We start from the raw sequence: 18743 nt of genomic DNA on the forward strand, positions 1-18743 counted from the left end.
GTCGTCACCACAACGGCTTGCACAAAGTCCCACATTGGAACTTTGTGCAAAGCTCCCACTTTCACTTCCCTATAAATAGGGAACAGTACCCAGGTAAAAAGGGGAACGACTCTCCCACTTTTACCGTTACTCTGCCAGAATTACTACTTGTGACTGACTTAGGCATCGGAGAGCCTTCGGCCGGCACCACACCGGTGTCCGAAGCTTAACGATTGTTTCTCCTCCTTTTACCTTCTACAGGTCTCTCACCAACCCATTTCACCAAGGGCCACAGCCCTCTTCTCTGCTGAAGACTCAGCACATCTAATCACTAAGTTGGACTCAATATTGGCCGGGCCATTTTGAGTGTCAACACTTTTGTTTGACAAAACAATTAGAAGACAATAATTTCTCATCAAACAATGGGAACACAAAATTTTCCTCGAAAAATCCTAAAGAACTTTCGCAAAAAAAAATCCTCAGGAACTTAGCTCCAGTCTCCACAACCCAGCCCCCCTTTGGGAGGGGTGGCCTCCTTTCCCACCCCACCCTACCCCTCTCCTCCCCTCCCCTACCCTACCCTCTCCGCCCCTTCCTTTTCTCCCTCCTCCCCACCCTGTTCTTCTCTTCTCTTGGGGTTGTTTATCGGTTTTTGGGCTGAATTTTTTGCTTGGCTGTGCTGGTGATTTCATTGGCGGCTCTTGTGATTTTGTTATCCTTGAATCTTCAATGATGACGAAGTAGCAGTGCGCTAGTGGTTTCATTGGTGAATTTGGAGATAAAGGAGATGGCTAAGCGGCTTTTACTCACTTGTTGTGTGTTTACAGTTTCTTGAGTTGTAATAATTGCATAAACTCTTTTATGAGTTGGGTGTTTGTATGTAGTCTAATCTTCACTTATACCTACTTGTGAGCGTTTAAAAGTTGTAGTTGTATTGATACGGTTCATGTTCGGCTTGTCAGGATTGCGACTTTTATGTTGAAATTTCTTTGGCCTCATGATTTTTAGTGGAGATACACCTTGTGCGCTTGATGTTGCGGGTGTGTTTCCATGTATCTAGAAACTTGCATGATTACTATGCTTCTATCCTTGTATTAACCTAATATATGAATACAATAATAGCTTTTCTTGAAAAAAAAAAAAAAATCAAAAGTGCATTATTTAATAGTAAATTTTTTTTCTTCTAATAATTTAGCACTAAGATCACTGTAATTTCAATTTCATCAGACTTTTATAACGTTTGACAACTAAATATAATTTTGTGCACTAAAATTGTGCCTCTAAATTTAAGTTGATTAAATGGTTCATTTATTTATTTATTTTTAAAAAATTGTAAGATATTGGAGGAAACTAAAAGATAACAATTTATCATCCTAGTTAAATAAAAAAGCCGAAGTGCGAAACCAAGCATTTAAAAATGGGAAGAACTGAGGCGGGAGAATCATTGCTGTCAAACAGTCGCGTCATATAAGAAAGAAAGAAGCAGAGTATAGCAAGTGCTTACCTGTGTAGCTCTTATTCTCTGCAACTATGGATCTGGGTCATCTTCTCCACCTCCTAATTCCCTCATGCAACTCTGTAAGTATGCTTCTCTAAACCCATCACCACCTTTTCTTTCATCCCCAATTTTGTTATCGTTAATCAATTAATTGATCCTTAATATTCAGGTTGTTATACTCGCATTGTTCTTTGCTTACTTGGCCATTGCCGGATCTATACTGCCCGGCAAAGTTGTTCCCGGAGCCACCTTACCAGATGGCTATCGTCTTCATTATCGCTGCAATGGTTTGCTTCTTTTTAATTGCATTCGTACTTGCACACACTATTTGTTTGTTTAATTGCTTGAGTAGCTGTGGTTTAGAGAGTGTGGTGTATTTTTGGCTAGAATCTTTTTTTTATTATTGTCCTTGTAAGGTCTGCTATCACTTCTGTTGCTGATTGGGCTTCTTGGGTTTGGTGCTAAGATGGATTTCGTATCACTTACTGTATGTGGTCATAACTTCATTGTGTTTTTTGGATTATTAATTTCCTTGTAGTGACTATATTTGGGTTGATGGTTCTTGAGAGTGCTAATAGCCAGCTTCCAATTTTCATTTACATCTTATATAATATCACATGCAATTGATAATGCTGTGGAAATTGGAGATGATATAATTGTATCTACATTTTGGTTAAAATTTGAGTAAGGGTCAACTGTCATACAGAAAAATCACTTTAGTAACCCAAAATTGGATTGATGGTTTTCCTTGGAAAGACAAAATTTGAATGCTTTCACTTTTCATATCCAGCGTTTAGCACCAATTTGAAAACTCTGTCAAACCTGAAATGCATACTGGAAAGATGAAGGCTGTTCCATATGCATCTGAGTGCATCCTATCTCTAAACTTCCAATCCACCAGCTATATATCATTCTCCTTTTTTTTGCCATGAGAGGGGTTATTTCACTTTCCTGAATGTGGGTCCAGCTCCATGCAACAGAACCAGATTGATACATCATAATATGTAGTTTAGCTGTTTCCCAGGGATACATATCTCTATCTCTCTCTCCGTCCTAAAGTTGTATAAATAAATTAATGGAGATTATAGTGTTAAAATGTTGCCATCAGTTTATTGTGTTTGTGTGATCCAAAAATTGAATAATATTAACATCAAAATAATGTTTTCAGGCAATATCAGACAGAGGATTTGAGCTGTTATCAACAACTTTTCTGTTTAGTGTTCTGGTAAGTCAGTAAGCAATTGACATTTAGTAGTCCATGTTTCAGTTGTAGCATTTGAAATAGACATTGGTGTTGTGGTTGGTGAAGTACATGAACAAACCTTGTGCTGGCATCCTTGTTTAAGATGAAACTCTATTTCTTTTCTGTTTTCAACTCTGACTGACAATTTTGTGACTTAAAAGTTGAGTTTCTCAGTGTTTTGGTTTGGTCTCATGTGGAAGAGCCTCCATATGGGCACCTCCACAACCTCACAATAATTTAAACAATTCACTCCGAAATTACAAAAGAAAAGCCAAAACTTCAGTATGAAACTAATATAATGGGGAAAATGATTCAATCATTCTGTCTTGCAAATATATAGGGATACAAAAGTACCAGCTTCCAAATAGTTTTTCATAATAATGGATTTAACCCTATGATACCATATATTCCATCTTCTGTCAATCAGTATTGGATCATCATTATTAAGTTGTCTTCTTTTATATAATTGTTTCCTTTAATTTTATACAATGTTAGGTCACACTGGTACTTTACGCTGCTGGCTGCAAGTCGAGCAACCGAGGTTCTTCCCTAAAGCCTCATGTGACAGGGAACCTTCTCCATGACTGGTAGTTTAAACAACTTGTCTAACTTATTCCGAGCCATCTCCATTTGGTGAAATGGTTTATATTTGTATATGATATAGTGAATAGTTAAAAAAAATTTATATAAATTCAGATGAGCATATATATAGTGCCCTGCCCACACTTTTCTTTACCTGCCTTATAACATTTGCATTTTCTCAATTAGACAAATGGTAGAAAGAAAAAAACAAGGGTAGGAACAGATGTTATAGAGGGATTTTAGGACTGATACTTTTAAACCTTGAGTTACCAACCTATCCTAAATCTGTGCCATCTGCATGTTAAGACAATCGAAAACCTCTCGGGTTTCAAACAGGTTTTGATTCAAAAACATTTACTCTTTCAACTGGTGAAAATAATTACCAAATATCGAAGATTGAAAAGTCATTATTTATGTTGTGGTTTAGAAAACGAACATAAATAAGTTAATGTCTTGATGATTTTTGTCTTCACCGATTCATAACATGCAATGATTGACTACTTGTATCCTTTATTGTGTTAAAAATGAAGTTTTCGGTTTCTGTATTTGCTTCAATCCCTTGTTGAATGCATCTTACGGTTATATTAATACGGGCACTCTTAATTTGTTTAATAGGTGGTTTGGAATACAGCTTAATCCTCAGTTTATGGGCATCGACCTCAAGTATGTAATCCAGTCTTCAATATTTGTGGCATGCTTTCCATATAGCCACTCTAACATACACCAACAGAATTAGTAGTAATTACTTTTAATTTCAGACCTTATTTTATCTTTCTTGTATTATCTTTATATGAAGCTTATAAAGATGATATTCTCTTCTGTAGATTTTTCTTTGTTAGAGCTGGAATGATGGGCTGGCTTTTTATCAACCTTTCGGTTCTTGTGAGAAGTATCCAAGATGGCACCTTGAGTCAATCAATGATCCTCTTCCAGTTGTTCTGTGTGGTAATCTGACCTCATTTTATATGTGTATAATATTTGTTTCTCTATGTCTATCAAAATTGTCTATATATAATATATACTCTTTAGTTTACTTCTTGTAAGTGATTGCTGAAAGTTCTGTCCTTTTCCTTTTTTCCAGTTATACATCCTGGACTACTTTTTTCATGAGGAGTACATGACCTCCACGTAAGTGCATTACCATGACGTCTAGCTGAATCATTCAACTTAGTTTTATCCCGTGTCACTCTGCTTTTACACTATCAAGAATCTTGTCTCACCTGTATATCCTAGGGTTCTCATTCCCTCCCCAGACAGATTCTGATTTTATCTTTAGTCATTTTTTTATTGCTATAGCCATTTATTTTATTTTTTCCTCTGTCTTCTAGTCGTATATCCATTTTCATTTGTATTTTTGGATATTGAGGAAAGAATTCAATAAGTTTGGTCTGCTATATTTCTTCACGCATTCTCTTCACTGTCTTTGTGATGATTGAATACCATGCCAATTTGGGTTGTTACATTTATCTTTGCATATTTGATTTATTTTTACATGGTTTGCCTTTTACAGGTGGGACATAATTGCAGAGAGACTGGGTTTCATGCTTGTATTTGGAGATCTAGTGTGGATTCCTTTCACTTTTAGCATCCAGGCATGTCACCTAAACTACAGCTTAAATAAACTGGTTTTTTCTTTCCTACTTTCCCCCACCCATACGATCACACTGTAATACTTGATTTGGTGTGTTTCCATACACTTTGTTTGAGAACTTAGACTGGCTGTAGAACTGTAAAATATAAAACATATTTGTTATAGATTCTCTGAAACAGAAGAGTAATTTAAAGCAACACTGAAACCCTTAGCCATTGTGTTCTTCATTGTTCTAAATTTCTGCCTTGTTATTTCCTTTGTTAAAGGGATGGTGGCTTCTGAGTAACAACGTGGAGTTAGGAACAGCCGCTGTTGTAGCAAATTGTTTGACTTTTCTGATCGGGTAACCTTTCCATCAACTTGTAGTTGGCATTCGGAGCATTATAACCTAATTTCTCTTTGTGTGCTAACATTGAACTTTTAAAATCCATACTGGTCAGGTACATGGTATTCAGAGGAGCCAACAAGCAAAAGCATGTCTTTAAGAAGAATCCTAAAGCACCTATATGGGGTAGGCCTGCAAGGGTCATTGGGGGAAAGTTGCTTGCTTCTGGTTATTGGTAAGATTTACATCAACCACCTTCTATATCATCTTGTTCTTTTCTTCTGCTCATCATTATTGTCAATTAAGCACAGCAGGTCAAGTGAAATGACTTGATCTTTCAATTAAGCACTATTGGTAATTGAATCAATCACCCAACAATGTTTCAAACTATGAGGTGAACCAAGTAACCCATTTAATTGGTCTCAGATACGATCTGTTAGGAGGAACACCTAACTAGACTGGCGGTTGATGAAATCTAAACTTCACAAAAGGTCAAGTAATTGAAAAAATGAATTAGATGATATATTGACTATTCTCTCTCTCTCTCTCTCTCTCTCTCTCTCTCTCTCTGGGGAAGCTACACGCATTATATTTCATATTATTTCATAAAACTAACTATAATCCCGGCCTTTCTGTTGCTTACATTGACAATGCTACTTACAAGCAAAGTAGATTTTCCATCATGCTTCATCACAAACATTTTCTCATACTCTGATTATTTTGGTGAAGGGGAATCGCAAGGCACTGTAATTACCTTGGGGACTTGTTGCTTGCACTGTCTTTTAGTTTACCCTGTGGAATAAGGTACTTTCCCTATTCCTTTACAAATGTTGAAATACTTTTCGTAGAAAAATAGATTTTCCATTTTTGAAAGTCGCTCGTTTTGCAGTTCCCCAGTTCCATACTTCTATCCAATTTATCTTCTCATTCTGCTCATACGGAGAGAAAGAAGAGATGAAGCTCGTTGTGCAGAGAAGTACAAAGAAATCTGGGCAGAATACCGCAGGCTTGTCCCATGGAGAATATTGCCTTATGTTTATTAAGCTACCAGACTCTGGACTTTTGTAAACGCATCATCAAGTTTGGTTGCAGTGGACCTCACGCTTTCTTGTTTGTACTATAAAATGCACTTTATTCCCGACTGTTAAGAGTTATTTCAGGAAAAAAAAAGTTGTGTATCTTTTGACAAAATGCCTGCACATTTAATTTGTAAATATTATGGTTCTTGTTATATAGCTTGTGATAGGTAAGGTGAGATACTATACTCACAATAAGCTCATATTCTATGTGGCGGAACTTTGAACTAAACACATGGACGACTACTATTCAAGGTTGATTCATTGATTTTGGAGATCTTGGGCAGAAATAAAAGGTGAGGCATTTTATGTTCAACATTTAGCTCTTTTTGTAGACGATTGCACGTATAAGTGCTAAGTTGGTTAGTTTAAATAAAAGAAGCCCATTATATGAGAACGAAAAAAAAGGCTTAAAAAGTTTCAAGATAAAGCCCAAAAAGCATCAATCATACACCTAAAATGTTTTATAAGAGGCCCCATTTTTCTAGGAGGCCTGTGCGGTTGTACGGCTCCTGACAACTTATGGGCTAGGCCTACGACTATTGAGTGATGTAGAGTACGTGTAGTCCAACAATGTGGTTTTAATATGTAGAAGTCCCAGCTTCTCACCAAAACCAATTAGTAATGAGTGAAATAGTACTATTGAATGATGTGGAGCACATGCATTCCAACAATAGAGCTTTAAGACTGAAATTCTATGTTCTCCAACAATTTTCCCTCTTCGGCTTACATGATTTAGTATATCCTCTTAGCATCTTTGGCATGTTTCCTTGTTTAACTTCTTAAGCGTTTTGGTTCTTATTGTTTGTATTTGCACCAATTTTCTTATGATTTCGAAGATAGATAGACCTAAGTGAATGTTTTGGTTCTTATTATTTGTATTTTCATGAATTTTCTTATGATTTCAGAGATGATTTTTATTATTTATACTTGCACGAACTATCTTAAGATTTCGAAAATAGAGAGAACTGAACGAGTATTTTAGTTCTTATTATTTGTACTTGCATAAACTTTCTTTATGATTTTGGAGAATAAACGGATCCAAACAAAGTGAACTTTCTTATTATTTCAGAGATAGACGGACCCAAATGGAGTTGATTTCAGAGATAAACGGACCCAAATGGAGTGAGCACAACCCATCGCACCCCAAAATCAGCAAGAGTTCAATAAATTTTTCTAGCTGTCACACGCACTATGCGATAGCACCAAAATAATGAGGTCCATGCACAGATACACACAGAGTACACTCATTTTAAGAAAGACAGACGTGAAAGCATCTTTTACACAAAGTGCTCCAATTTTGCATATTTGATTTGATTATTGAGCATCAAATTCAATACAAATTTTTTATAATTTGTTTTGGTTTTTACGCTGATAATTTATGTAATAACATAGTTCTTCACCGACAGAGGTACATGTGGACTTGTCTAGCCTGCTTGGTGGTACAATACAAAACTCACTGATGTTTGAGTCAGACAGATGAGAGAGAGGCAGGCAGCTAAACGCAATGTGACGAAGCATATGGGAAGGTAGGTAGGTATGGGTACTAGTCAAACTTTGCCTCAGCCTTTCCCTTTTTACCATAAGCAGTAGATCTAGAGCAAGAGATGCAAGAAATTCCTACAATCACATCTTTCTAATCTTTGCTTTCCAATTCATTTTGTTAGGGAAAGTCACTCACATGTGATTGGAAAACTTTCAGTCATTCCTGAATTGTGAATTTCAGATATATTAATAGTTAAAAATCGCTAATTCACGTGAAATCTCTCCAAACATTTGTTATTAATAATATCCACCAAACCAACCTATGTGCAAACCCCACCAGCCCAATAAAAATGTACACAAAGTTGAGAAAAGAGGGAGCAAAGATAGATGAAATAAACAAAAAAAGTGAAAAATAATATGACAAATTGAAGAGTGAGACAGGTGCACCAAATTAGGCTGCTGCAAGACGGCGTGCACAAGTGGTGCACCAACTCCCCACTCACATATTGCCACATTTTCACACACAAAAAACTTTACCTCTAAATCTTTAGAAAGATGGAAAGGAGACACACATTGACACAAAACTGTCATTTTGGAAATCATTTGTTTTCTTGGGAACCTTAAAATATATCACAATACTAAAAATAGATAATAAATAATCATCTTAGAAATCAAATGAATTTATAATAAAAGTTTACCCATCCGGGGTTGCTCTCTTGTTAGCGTCGTCATTCCTTCTCTTTTGTTGTTCGCTCTTTTGGCAACAACACGTTTGACTTCATACTACTGCGTCGTCATTGCTCCGCCCCCTCCACCTACTCGCACCCTTGTCTTCGCAACCACCTTTTCGCACCCATATCATTCCGCAGCATTGTCAATGTCGCCGGTTCCATCCCTTTCCTTCTCTGCATATTGGGCGGTGGATTATAGGGTTTGTGGTCTATTCCTTCTCGGGTTTGCGCCGCTGCCATGTCTTCTCCAGCTATTATGCCCGATGACACTATCAATGAGATCGAACACTCGTTTGGCAATCGACTGGTCCTTACTCCACTCAAATGCGCTGGTGTGGTCATTGGGTCCTCTGATGTCTCTGATTGCTTTGTTGGTTTCATCTACAGTCGTGCTATTATGCCTATGAAGATTGGTCAGATGAGGTCTCCTGGGGGCCTCCCTTAGGTTCTTCTGCAAAGCATTCGTCGGCTTGGCATCCTGTGAATGCATTGAGGCTTGATTTCTGTTTCAGGTTAAGTGGCCCAGGCTAGTTTGTCTTCTTGCTGCGTGGTCTTCCTTTGTGTCCTTCTTTCCTAGTACCGATGCAACTTTGACTACCTTATGGACTATGATTATCATATAAGGGTTTCCTTTGACAGTGTGAAGAAGATTGGGTGTGTTTTCTAGGGCTTTTCCTTCCTCTAGCTTGTTCATGTTATTGAGTCTTTTCTTTGTTGGGTTTGTCTTGTAAGCGGTCTAGATTTGGACTCTCTTGTTATTTCTTGGCATGTATGGTACTCTTTCCTCATATGGTAGGAAGGTTTTAATGAGGCCGCTGTTTCATGTCGTTATGTACGTTCTCATTATTATGAATGAACATCTTTTTTTTATTTTTTATTTAAAAAAAGCAATCATTTTAGAAATCATTTTTTTTTCAAAAACCTTAACCACATCACATCAAGTTAAAAAGACATTCACATAATTTCTTAAATCCAATTTTAAAAAAAGCGATAAGTTTATTTCTTAGTGTATTCTTATGACTAAACAATCCATTTCTTATATAATTTCATTCAAACAATATGGGGTAGAATATTTTCATTCTCCAAAAGGAGGTTTTTATAATACAATTGTGTAAACTCTAGTAAGGTTATATAAGGAAACAAATAAACTCCTAATTACACAAGATTTGTAAAAAAGAGAAAGAAATAAAATCCTAATAGAACAGAAAATAAATCTCCTATTAGAATTAGAATTAGGATCTTGCCAACACTCTCTCTCAAGTTGGTGCAAAGATGTCATGTATGCCCAACTTGTCAAGCGAGTTGAGAAAGGCAATAGAATACACAACTTTCTTAAGAACATCCATTAGCTGATACTTGGATGATATGAACGGAAAAGAAAAAATCTTAGCATCCAACTTCTCTTTAATAAAATGCCGATCAACCTCTATATGCTTTGTACGATCATGTTGCACATGCTTATGAGCAATTGCAATTGCAGCTTTATTATGGGTTTCGGGGCTCAAACCCAAGATCTCCCAACAATGTCCTTAACCATAGTAACTCACACACACCTTGAGCCATCCCACAATATTCAGATACCTTAGAATACGAATCACAGCACCCATATGATCTTTACTAGGAAAATGCATAAACTTACTCATTACACTCATTGTATATGTAATATCAAGACGTGTATGAGTTAAATAAATCAATTTCCTCACAAGTCGTTGATAACGCTCTTTATCAGTAGGGACTTGATCAGGATATAACCCCAATTTATGATTTTGTTGACTAGGGATATCATTTTGTTTACAATCCAACATTTCAGTCTCTGCAAGTAAATCCAAAACATACTTCCTTTGGGACAGAAAGAAACCATGCTTAGATCTAACAACTTCAATCCCAATAAGTAATAAGTCACCTAATGACTTCATCTCAAACTTGGAAGCCAGATACTTCTGAAGATTTTGCATTCCTGCTTGATTATCTCCAATCACAATCATGTCATCAACATAAATAATTAAAGTTGTCAATTTACCTTTATGATGCTTTAGAAATAAAGTATAGTCTGAGTTACTTTGTACATACCCATTTCTTCACAAACGCATCAAACCTTCCAAGCCATGCTCTTGGAGATTGCTTTAATCCATATAAGGTTTTCTATAGTTTACATATAACACCCTCCTTAGAGGTCACATGAATACCATGAGGAAGATCCATGTATATTCCTTCATTGAGGTCACAATGTATGACATCAAACAACAACAAGGGCCAGTCATAATTAGTAGCCAGGGACAAGAGTACACGCACAGTATTGAGCTTTGCTATTGGAGCAAGGGTCTCTAAGTAATCCATTCCATATGTTTGAGTATAACCCTTTGTTACCAATCTAGCCTTGTAGCTGTCAATGAAACCATATGCTTTATGCTTCAAAGTAAGCACTCATCTGCACCCAACAACTTTCTTCCCTTTTGGTAAAGAGACTAAATCCCAAGTTTCATTCTTGTTCAAAGCTTCCATTTCAACATTCATGGCATCCACCCATTTGGGATCATAAATAGCATCATGCAGCTTAGTTGGCATACATACGCTAGATTATTGACACAAATATGATGCATATGACATAGATAAACGATGAGTTCACACATAATGGCTAATGAGATATTTAGACTTGACATGTGTATCAGGAGAATATTGTACTTTAGGTTTCCCATTAGTGGTTCGTGGGGGTAATAGATAATTTAACACAGATAGATCATCAGAAATCACCTCACATGATTCACTATTACGACTAGATTGGGGCACTAACATGGTAGAGATGGGTATTGCATTGAACTCAATTGCATACGGGTCACAAGGGTCACTGTCATAATTTTTCGGCATAGTTGACTGGTTATATCCTAACTGTCAACCGGTCGTTTCTTCACAGAGAGCGATTCCGTCATCGCCAGACTCAGTCAACTGGTTGAGTTCCAAATGTTGACCGATCATTTCTTCACAAAGAGCACAATCTTCAGCTCCAGGATGTAGCCATCAGTCTCTTTCTTCAGTGCGACCAGTCGTTTTCTTCCCGAGAGTAACATCTTCAAATACATCATTCTGCAGTTCAAGTCCAAGATTCTCCAATCCAAGACTCTCCAATTTACTCTCATTATTGGAGAGGAGGGGGAGACATAATATGACACTTCTTCATGGAAAGTCATGTCCAAAGTAACATGCACCTTCTGGGTAGGTGGATGATAGCACTTGTTCTGAGTAGAATAGTAAACCAGTAAAGACACGACGCAGAGCACAAGGATCAAGTTTACTCTAATGATGATAGTAGACATGAACATAGGTAACGCACCCAAAAATTTTAAGGGGTAACTTGGAGATAGAGACAGGGGAAACATGGTCACCAAACACATCATGCAAAGTCTTGAGATCAAGAACCCGATTAGGAGTAAGATTAATCAATTAGGCAACATACATAACAGCATGCCCTCAAAGATGATAGGAAACAGACATATCCAATATGAGTGAGCGGACAACTTTAAGCAATTGTTGGTTCTTCCTTTTAGACACATCATTTTGTTTAGGGGAAAAAAAGGTTGTCGTTTGGTGAATAATACCTTAAGCATCGAAGAACTATGCCAAAGTATTATTCACATATTCTCCTCAGTTATCAGTTCGAAATACTTTGACCCGAGCCTGAAACTGAGTAGACACCATAGTACAAAACTCTGGAAGGATGGAAGCATCATCATGTTTATTTTTCAGCAAGAAAACCCAAGTGAGTTAGGTACAATCATCAATAAATGTGACAAACCAACAAAATTCATTTGAAGTAACGCAAGCCGGACCCCACACATCAGAATGCACTAAATCAAAAGGCTTTGCAGCTTTACTGTTACTCAAAGAAAACACAGTGCGATGGCTCTTGGCCAAAATACACACTTAAAACTGCACTCATCACAAGGGCGGAATAAAGATGAAAACAGACGCTTAAGGTAGCCAAACGATGAGTGTCCTATGCGACGATGCCATAACCAAATTTGTTGTTTGTCTTTGACACTACAACTTTGAACATATTAACGACACGATCACGAACTGGTGCAGCAAGCAATGTCAAATAATATAACTCCCCTATCCGTTTACCATGCCCAATCGTCCGGAAGAGTGGCTCTGATACCAAATTGTCACACCCTAGGATCGGCTCCGCCGTAGCACGTTATTGTCCGCTTTGGGCCCCCCTCTCTGCCCTCACGGTTTTGTTTCTGGGAACTCACGAGCAACTTCCCAGTGGGTCACCCATCCTGGGATTGCTCTAGCCCCCAACTCACTTAACTTCGGAGTTTCTACGACTCCGAAGCCAGTGAGTTCCCAAAATACCTCGTGCTAGATGGATGCAGGTGTGCACATATAAGGCACATCACCCCCTCTCCGTTGGTTGATGTGGGATCTTACAGTAGGAGTGAGAGAGATTGTGCCCTCGCCAATAATTTGAGTGGGCAAGCCATTAGCAATAGTTATGTATGGGTCACGAGTGTTACTAGACAACTTATTAAAAAAATTTAGCATTATAAGTCATATGATCAAAAGCACCAATGTCAATTATCCAAGTATGGGAGCCAATATCTAAAATAGAGTCAGAAGCACACAAACTTGCAAAAGCAGCAGCGACAACACCAACAATTAATGGAGTTATCATCCATGATTGTAGCAGAAACTCAATAGATCACGTTAGAGTACACAATGGAATACTGCAGAGGCACAAATACGGCAGATGCATGAAGACAGGAACGATACAAACACAGTAGAGGCACGAACACTACAACACAATACACAAACCCAAGAGGGCACACACGACACATGTAGAAAAAAAAAAGGGGTTAGAACACGGGTGGGCACAACACACAGGTCACTAAAAAGTCGACTCTGATGCCAAGTCAAACAATATAGGGTAGAATATTTTCTGATATATTTTCATTCTCCAAAAGAAGGTGTTTATAATACAAGTGTGTAAACCCTAGCATGATTATACAAGAAAACAAATAAACTTTTAATTACACAAAATTGTACAAGAGAGAGAAAAAAAAATTCTAATAGAATAGGAAATAAATCTCCTAATAGAATTAAGATCTCGCCAACAGTTTCATCATAAAATAATTGTGAGATTATTTTTTGTTAAGAATCCAATCATTAGATATTAGATTGTAGGGCCGCGTGAGAGTGACTAAAGTTTATATATTTTATTTATAAGGGACCTGTTATTAACATTCCAAAAAGTCATTTTGCATGTTTCTCTTGTAAAAGTAAAATGAAATTGCATATAAGACTCATGATGACGTGATTATTAGGAATTTTAAATCAGCGATTTTTAACTATTAATATATATATATATGAGACTCATAATGCATGAATGAATGAAAGTTGGATTGTACGTAAAGAGAAATTGCACGTAGAGAATTCATAATGACGCTTTATAATCATTAGTTGTTAATGTACATATTAAGATAAAACAAATTTATGGTACTAGCTAAGAAAAATAGGAGAAGTCATGCGCATACTTGAAATAGTATGACAGGTAGAACAAAAAAAAAAAAATTTGATTATTGTACGCTTTTCTTTCTGCCAAAGTTAGAAAAAGGGAAGGGATTTTCACACAGGCATTACTAAAGTACCATGAGAATTGTACACATTAAAAGAATTCCACAATACATATTATGCAAAGATTAGTATAGAATAGTCAATGCAAATTATGCAATTGCATATTATTAATTACGAGTTGAAAAGAAAACCCCTGAGCGAAAGAAAACTCTAGCAAAAGCATCCTCAGCCGCCACCCACTTTTTGGGGTGGGTGGCTTCCCTCCCTTCCCTCTTTCTTTCTCAGCCCTTCCCCTCTCTCTACTCCCCCCATTCTCTTGCTTCCCCTTTGGTTGCTTTTTTTGTTGTTGCCATTTTGTCTAGTTTGTTGGATGTACTTGGTTATTTTGTTTGATTGGTTAGATCTACTTCAGATCCCTGTGTGGTCGTATTTGGAGCAATTCTTTGTGGTTGCTGTACTTTAATATTTGTAATAATTCTTTATGAATATGTGTATTTGTATAAACTTTTGTGACTAACGGTCTTTGTGCCTATATTATGATTGCAACTCATTGCCTTTACTTTAAAAAAGAAAAAAGAAGAAAAAAAAAAGGGTATAGAATAGTATTAGGGGTCATAACCAAGTTATATTATGTCGCATTATTTTGTATTCATATTTAATCATTAGTGTTGACGCGAATGTTCTAATCATTCGCGTTGACCGCGAAACGCGAACGTTATGAACGCTCTAATAATCATTATGGACCATCATGTCAGAACAACCGCAGTCTAAATCTCACACCACCACCAACCAAAAGAAGAATCTAATACCAAGTTGCAGATATTATTTTCTTTTGGCCATGAGTGTTGTAGATAATTACTTCTTGGGGGACCTTAAGATATTGTAGCTCGATTTCTGCATCCTCCTCCATCAGGTAGAGTTTAACTTCACTTCCAATCCTTTGAAATTCCCATTAAATTAATTTACCAAAGAGCTTGACTTTATTTTCAACCGGTTCGAATTCACAAGAACATAGAAAATTTACCAATCCCAAGATGAAGGCTTGCAACCAAGAATCCTCAGGACTAACAAGCTGAAAAGGCACTTTGCGAGAATGTTGTTTTCACTCGTGTCTTTTATTGAACCACTTCCCGAGAGTTCAGGTTTTCTTGTAGGCTCCATCTGTAAATATGTTTTTTTTTTTTTTTTTTTTTGCGGATAATTTCTAAATTTTTTGTTTGGTTTAAATGTAGAACCTTAATCACTTCCCTTTTTATGTTGCGAATATATTTGTGTATCAACTAGTTATTCTTCAATCGTAGTTTATCTTTCTCTCCACTAATATTGGTTATGTCTTTTACTTTTCTTCCTTCTTACCGACAAGAAGGAATTCTTTCTTATCTTCTATTGTGGCTCAACCACAAAATGACATGTATCCTCTTTTTTTTAATTGTCAAAACAGCTTTTTTTTCTTCACTTTTACTAAACCCCAAGATTTTTATCAAAACATATTGTTTTTTTTTTTTTTTTAACTTTGATTTTTCTCAACCTTTTAAAAAAAAAAAAAAATTCCTTCCTCAATCAAACTTTTTAGTTGAAGAAACGTTAAAACACGGTATACAATTACATCTACAAGTCCCATAACAGAAAATTAGTGATGTAACTATTTTATGTTCCTTATTATAATTCATGAAGTATTATAATTCCTTATTTAGTATTGTCCAATATAAAAATAATTTTTTTACAAAATTGTTGAGAAAAATCAAAGTGAAAACAAAACAATGGGAATTTTGTTTTTTTTTTTGTTTTTGGTAAAGCTAGGGGGCTCAGTAAAAGTGAAAAGAAAAAAAATCTGTTTTGACAATTAAAAAAGGGATATTCATTGAAATGTCACCTAAACTTATACCTTAGTTTCAATTAGGGCTGGTCAATGGGCCGGGTCGGGCTAGTCCAGTCTAAATTTAATGAGCTTGGGCCGGGCATGGCCAGGCTTTAAAGAGGAGAGAGAAAATATCGGGCGGGCCGGGTTTTTCTAAAAAATTCGAAGCCCAAGCCCGACCCATGTGCCAGGCTTGAGAAAGCCCATCGGGCCGGGTTGGCCTAAACCCAACAGGCCGGGCCTAAACGGGCCCTACTTCATTAAAAAAAATCATAAACTTAATCATAAAGGCATTTTAGTCCAAATTTGAGATTAAACTCACTTAATTCCAATATTTTCACTTAAAACCAAATTCATAAAACACCCAATAAAGTCACACAACTTATAAGATTTTCCACAAAAATAATAAAACCAAGTATTATTTTTGAGGTTATTACATAATTAGATCGTAATATGTTTTAAGAAATCATTTAAAAAATACTAAGTATAAAAAATAAAAATAAAATTAAAGGATGGTATGAATAAATATGCAAATATTTGGTGATGTGTTCAAGAAAAGTATGATTATATTTGGTGGTACGATTATGTTTCGTGATATGATTATATTTGGTGATGTGATATGTTGTTCATCTTATATATATATATATAATTGTTGAATTAATAATTGACACAAATTAATGTGCTAATCATCCAATTATAAACTAGGAATGAGTAAAGAAAAGTAAATGAAATGAAACAAATTATATATGTGATTTAAGTGATATAAACATAAACCTAAACTCTTATTTATACATAATTATATATACATATATGCAGGCCTAACGAGCCTGACATTTGTGGGCGGGCTGGGCCGAGCTTTCTTGGGCTTAATCGGGCCGAGCCGAGCTTCAGACACCCAAGCTCAAGCCTAGCTCGGCCCAAGGCGGGCCGGGCCATCTCAAAGCCCATAACGGGCCGGGCTGGCCGGGCCCCCATTGCCCATGAGCCCGCGGGCCAAATGATGAGGCCTAGTTTCAATTTGTCACATGAAAAAAAAAATTCAATGAAATGTCATCTGAATTTTTCAAAATCTATGATTTGTCACATGACTTTAACAGCATCCAATTTTCCAACTATTTTCAAGGGTATTTTAGTCTTTTTATTTTCAAAAGTATTTTCAAAATGGAAAAATTATTATAAAAAAATTATGAAAAAACCCTTGAAAATTATAAAAATTATATATCTTTTCACATTTAACCCCCAGCCATTTTTGCATTTAAGCTTTATTTTTTTAATAATAATTTTTTCCATTTTAAAAATATCCTTGAAAATGAAAAGACTAAAATACTCTTGAAAATAAATGAAAAATTGGATGATGTTAAACTCAAGTGACAAATCATGGATTTTGAAAAATTCAGGTGACATTTCACTTAAATTTTTTTTAAGGTGACAAATTGAAACTAAGGTATAAGTTTAGGTGACATTTCAACAAATATCCCTTAAAAAAAAAAAGGACACATGTCACTTTGTGGTTGAGTCACAATAGAAGATAAGGAGGGAAGTATTATCCTTTCTTTTATAGATAAAAAATAAAAAAAGGGCGCAACAAAAAACTAATGGTGGGTGGAGTTGATGAGTCTCTTTCCAACGGGCTGGTGAGGAACCGAGATTCCCTGTCTAATGCAATGATGTGGATGGGATGGCGCGGCTCCTCTGTCCCATTTTAATCTCTAGTTTTGTGAATCATGTTTTCTTTGTAATGTAAGTATTTGAACTCTCTTGAGGTTTTTCTTATTCTTTCAATTCTTGTTTAGGTTTCGGCTCAAATAAGGTAGAGGACCTCGCAGTCACGCGATGTTGCATTTTGTAGGGATGTAAGAATTAATTTGGAAACTTTTTTAATTTTAACAATAAATTTATATTTAACATATCTAATCGGTTTAACATATAAGTAGGAGCTCCTACATTCTGTCAATGTGACATGTGCGCATAAGTTTTTCTTTTTGTGTTTTTGATGAATTATTTTTACATGTATCAAATTGTGATTCATAGGAAGGAGGAGTATCTCCTTACAGGTAAGGAGGCAAGCAGTATCTAATTGTGGGTATATTAAAGCCAAAGCATTTATAGGTATATTTACCTACCCGTATTGTATATATACACGATATATATAGGTAAATTTGTAAGTACATTATATTGTATTGATACTAATTTACCTATTATATTTTACTATAACAAAATTTGAGGGATCTTTAATTGGTCGGAAATTTAAGGATTTTTTTCTTCGTCAAAATTTTAGGTATAAGAGGGAACGCCCAAAAAAAAAAAAAAACTGGAGTCATTGATATTCTATAAATGAGGAAGTATTAATTAGAAATAAGGGACTTAATGACATGCTTGAAAATCGTCATGTTGACTTATTTGAACTCTGGTCGCAAATGGAAGAGTCCTATGACCTTTTATATCTTATGGGACATTTTAGTTTGAATTTGGGTTTTATACATAGATTTCAAAATTAATAAGTTAATGTCTAAGAAATAGAAATTGTAGGGGCCTATATTAGACCGGCCCTAAAATTTAATGAGTGCATAGATGAGGCAGATAATTTCATTGCAAAGGTTAGCAAGAGAGAGAGAGAGCAAATGACATATATTTCACACTTTTTGTCTTGATGACCATTTTCTGCAACCCAAGAAACATAGGATTTAAATCTATGACTTCGTTTCTCATATCCAAAAATTGATGGACTTAGCCAAGTTGGCTAGAGCACCTGAGCTCGAATTCTTCTTCCTGTAGTTTAGATTAGATTAAAGTATAATATCACT

General features: G+C 36.0%; 2 protein-coding genes across 2 annotated transcripts; one reads left to right on the forward strand and one right to left on the reverse strand.

Annotated features, from left to right (window-relative positions):
• LOC18766276 (delta(14)-sterol reductase) lies at positions 1496–6558 on the forward strand. Its single transcript, XM_020570534.1, has 13 exons — positions 1496–1557; positions 1647–1764; positions 1894–1964; positions 2646–2702; positions 3216–3307; positions 3918–3965; positions 4127–4247; positions 4384–4430; positions 4813–4894; positions 5160–5236; positions 5334–5453; positions 5948–6022; positions 6108–6558. Exons 1-13 carry the CDS (start codon positions 1510–1512, stop codon positions 6259–6261), a joined length of 1110 nt encoding a protein of 369 aa, XP_020426123.1. The 5' UTR covers positions 1496–1509; the 3' UTR covers positions 6262–6558.
• On the reverse strand, positions 9767–11375 carry LOC109950878. Its single transcript, XM_020571027.1, has 4 exons — positions 11302–11375; positions 10697–10893; positions 10064–10467; positions 9767–9943 (listed from the first exon to the last, which is right to left on the reverse strand). Exons 1-4 carry the CDS (start codon positions 11373–11375, stop codon positions 9767–9769), a joined length of 852 nt encoding a protein of 283 aa, XP_020426616.1.

This window comes from Prunus persica, chromosome G8 (genome assembly GCF_000346465.2).
Source record: "Prunus persica cultivar Lovell chromosome G8, Prunus_persica_NCBIv2, whole genome shotgun sequence".
Taxonomy (NCBI): domain Eukaryota; kingdom Viridiplantae; phylum Streptophyta; class Magnoliopsida; order Rosales; family Rosaceae; genus Prunus; species Prunus persica.

Bases quoted from the DNA above. Each gene is read 5' to 3' on its own strand.
- LOC109950878 (XM_020571027.1), bottom strand. From the start codon at position 11,375: ATGCCGAAAAATTATGACAGTGACCCTTGTGACCCGTATGCAATTGAG. The intron at 10,468-10,696 runs GTATTCATGTGA...ATAATCAAGCAG, and splicing joins ATACATGGATCTTCCTCATG to GAATGCAAAATCTTCAGAAG. The intron at 9,944-10,063 runs GTGTGTGTGAGT...GATCGTACAAAG, and splicing joins ATATTGTGGGATGGCTCAAG to CATATAGAGGTTGATCGGCA.
- LOC18766276 (XM_020570534.1), top strand. From the start codon at position 1,510: ATGGATCTGGGTCATCTTCTCCACCTCCTAATTCCCTCATGCAACTCT. The intron at 1,965-2,645 runs GTATGTGGTCAT...TAATGTTTTCAG, and splicing joins TGGATTTCGTATCACTTACT to GCAATATCAGACAGAGGATT. The intron at 3,966-4,126 runs GTATGTAATCCA...TCTCTTCTGTAG, and splicing joins TTTATGGGCATCGACCTCAA to ATTTTTCTTTGTTAGAGCTG.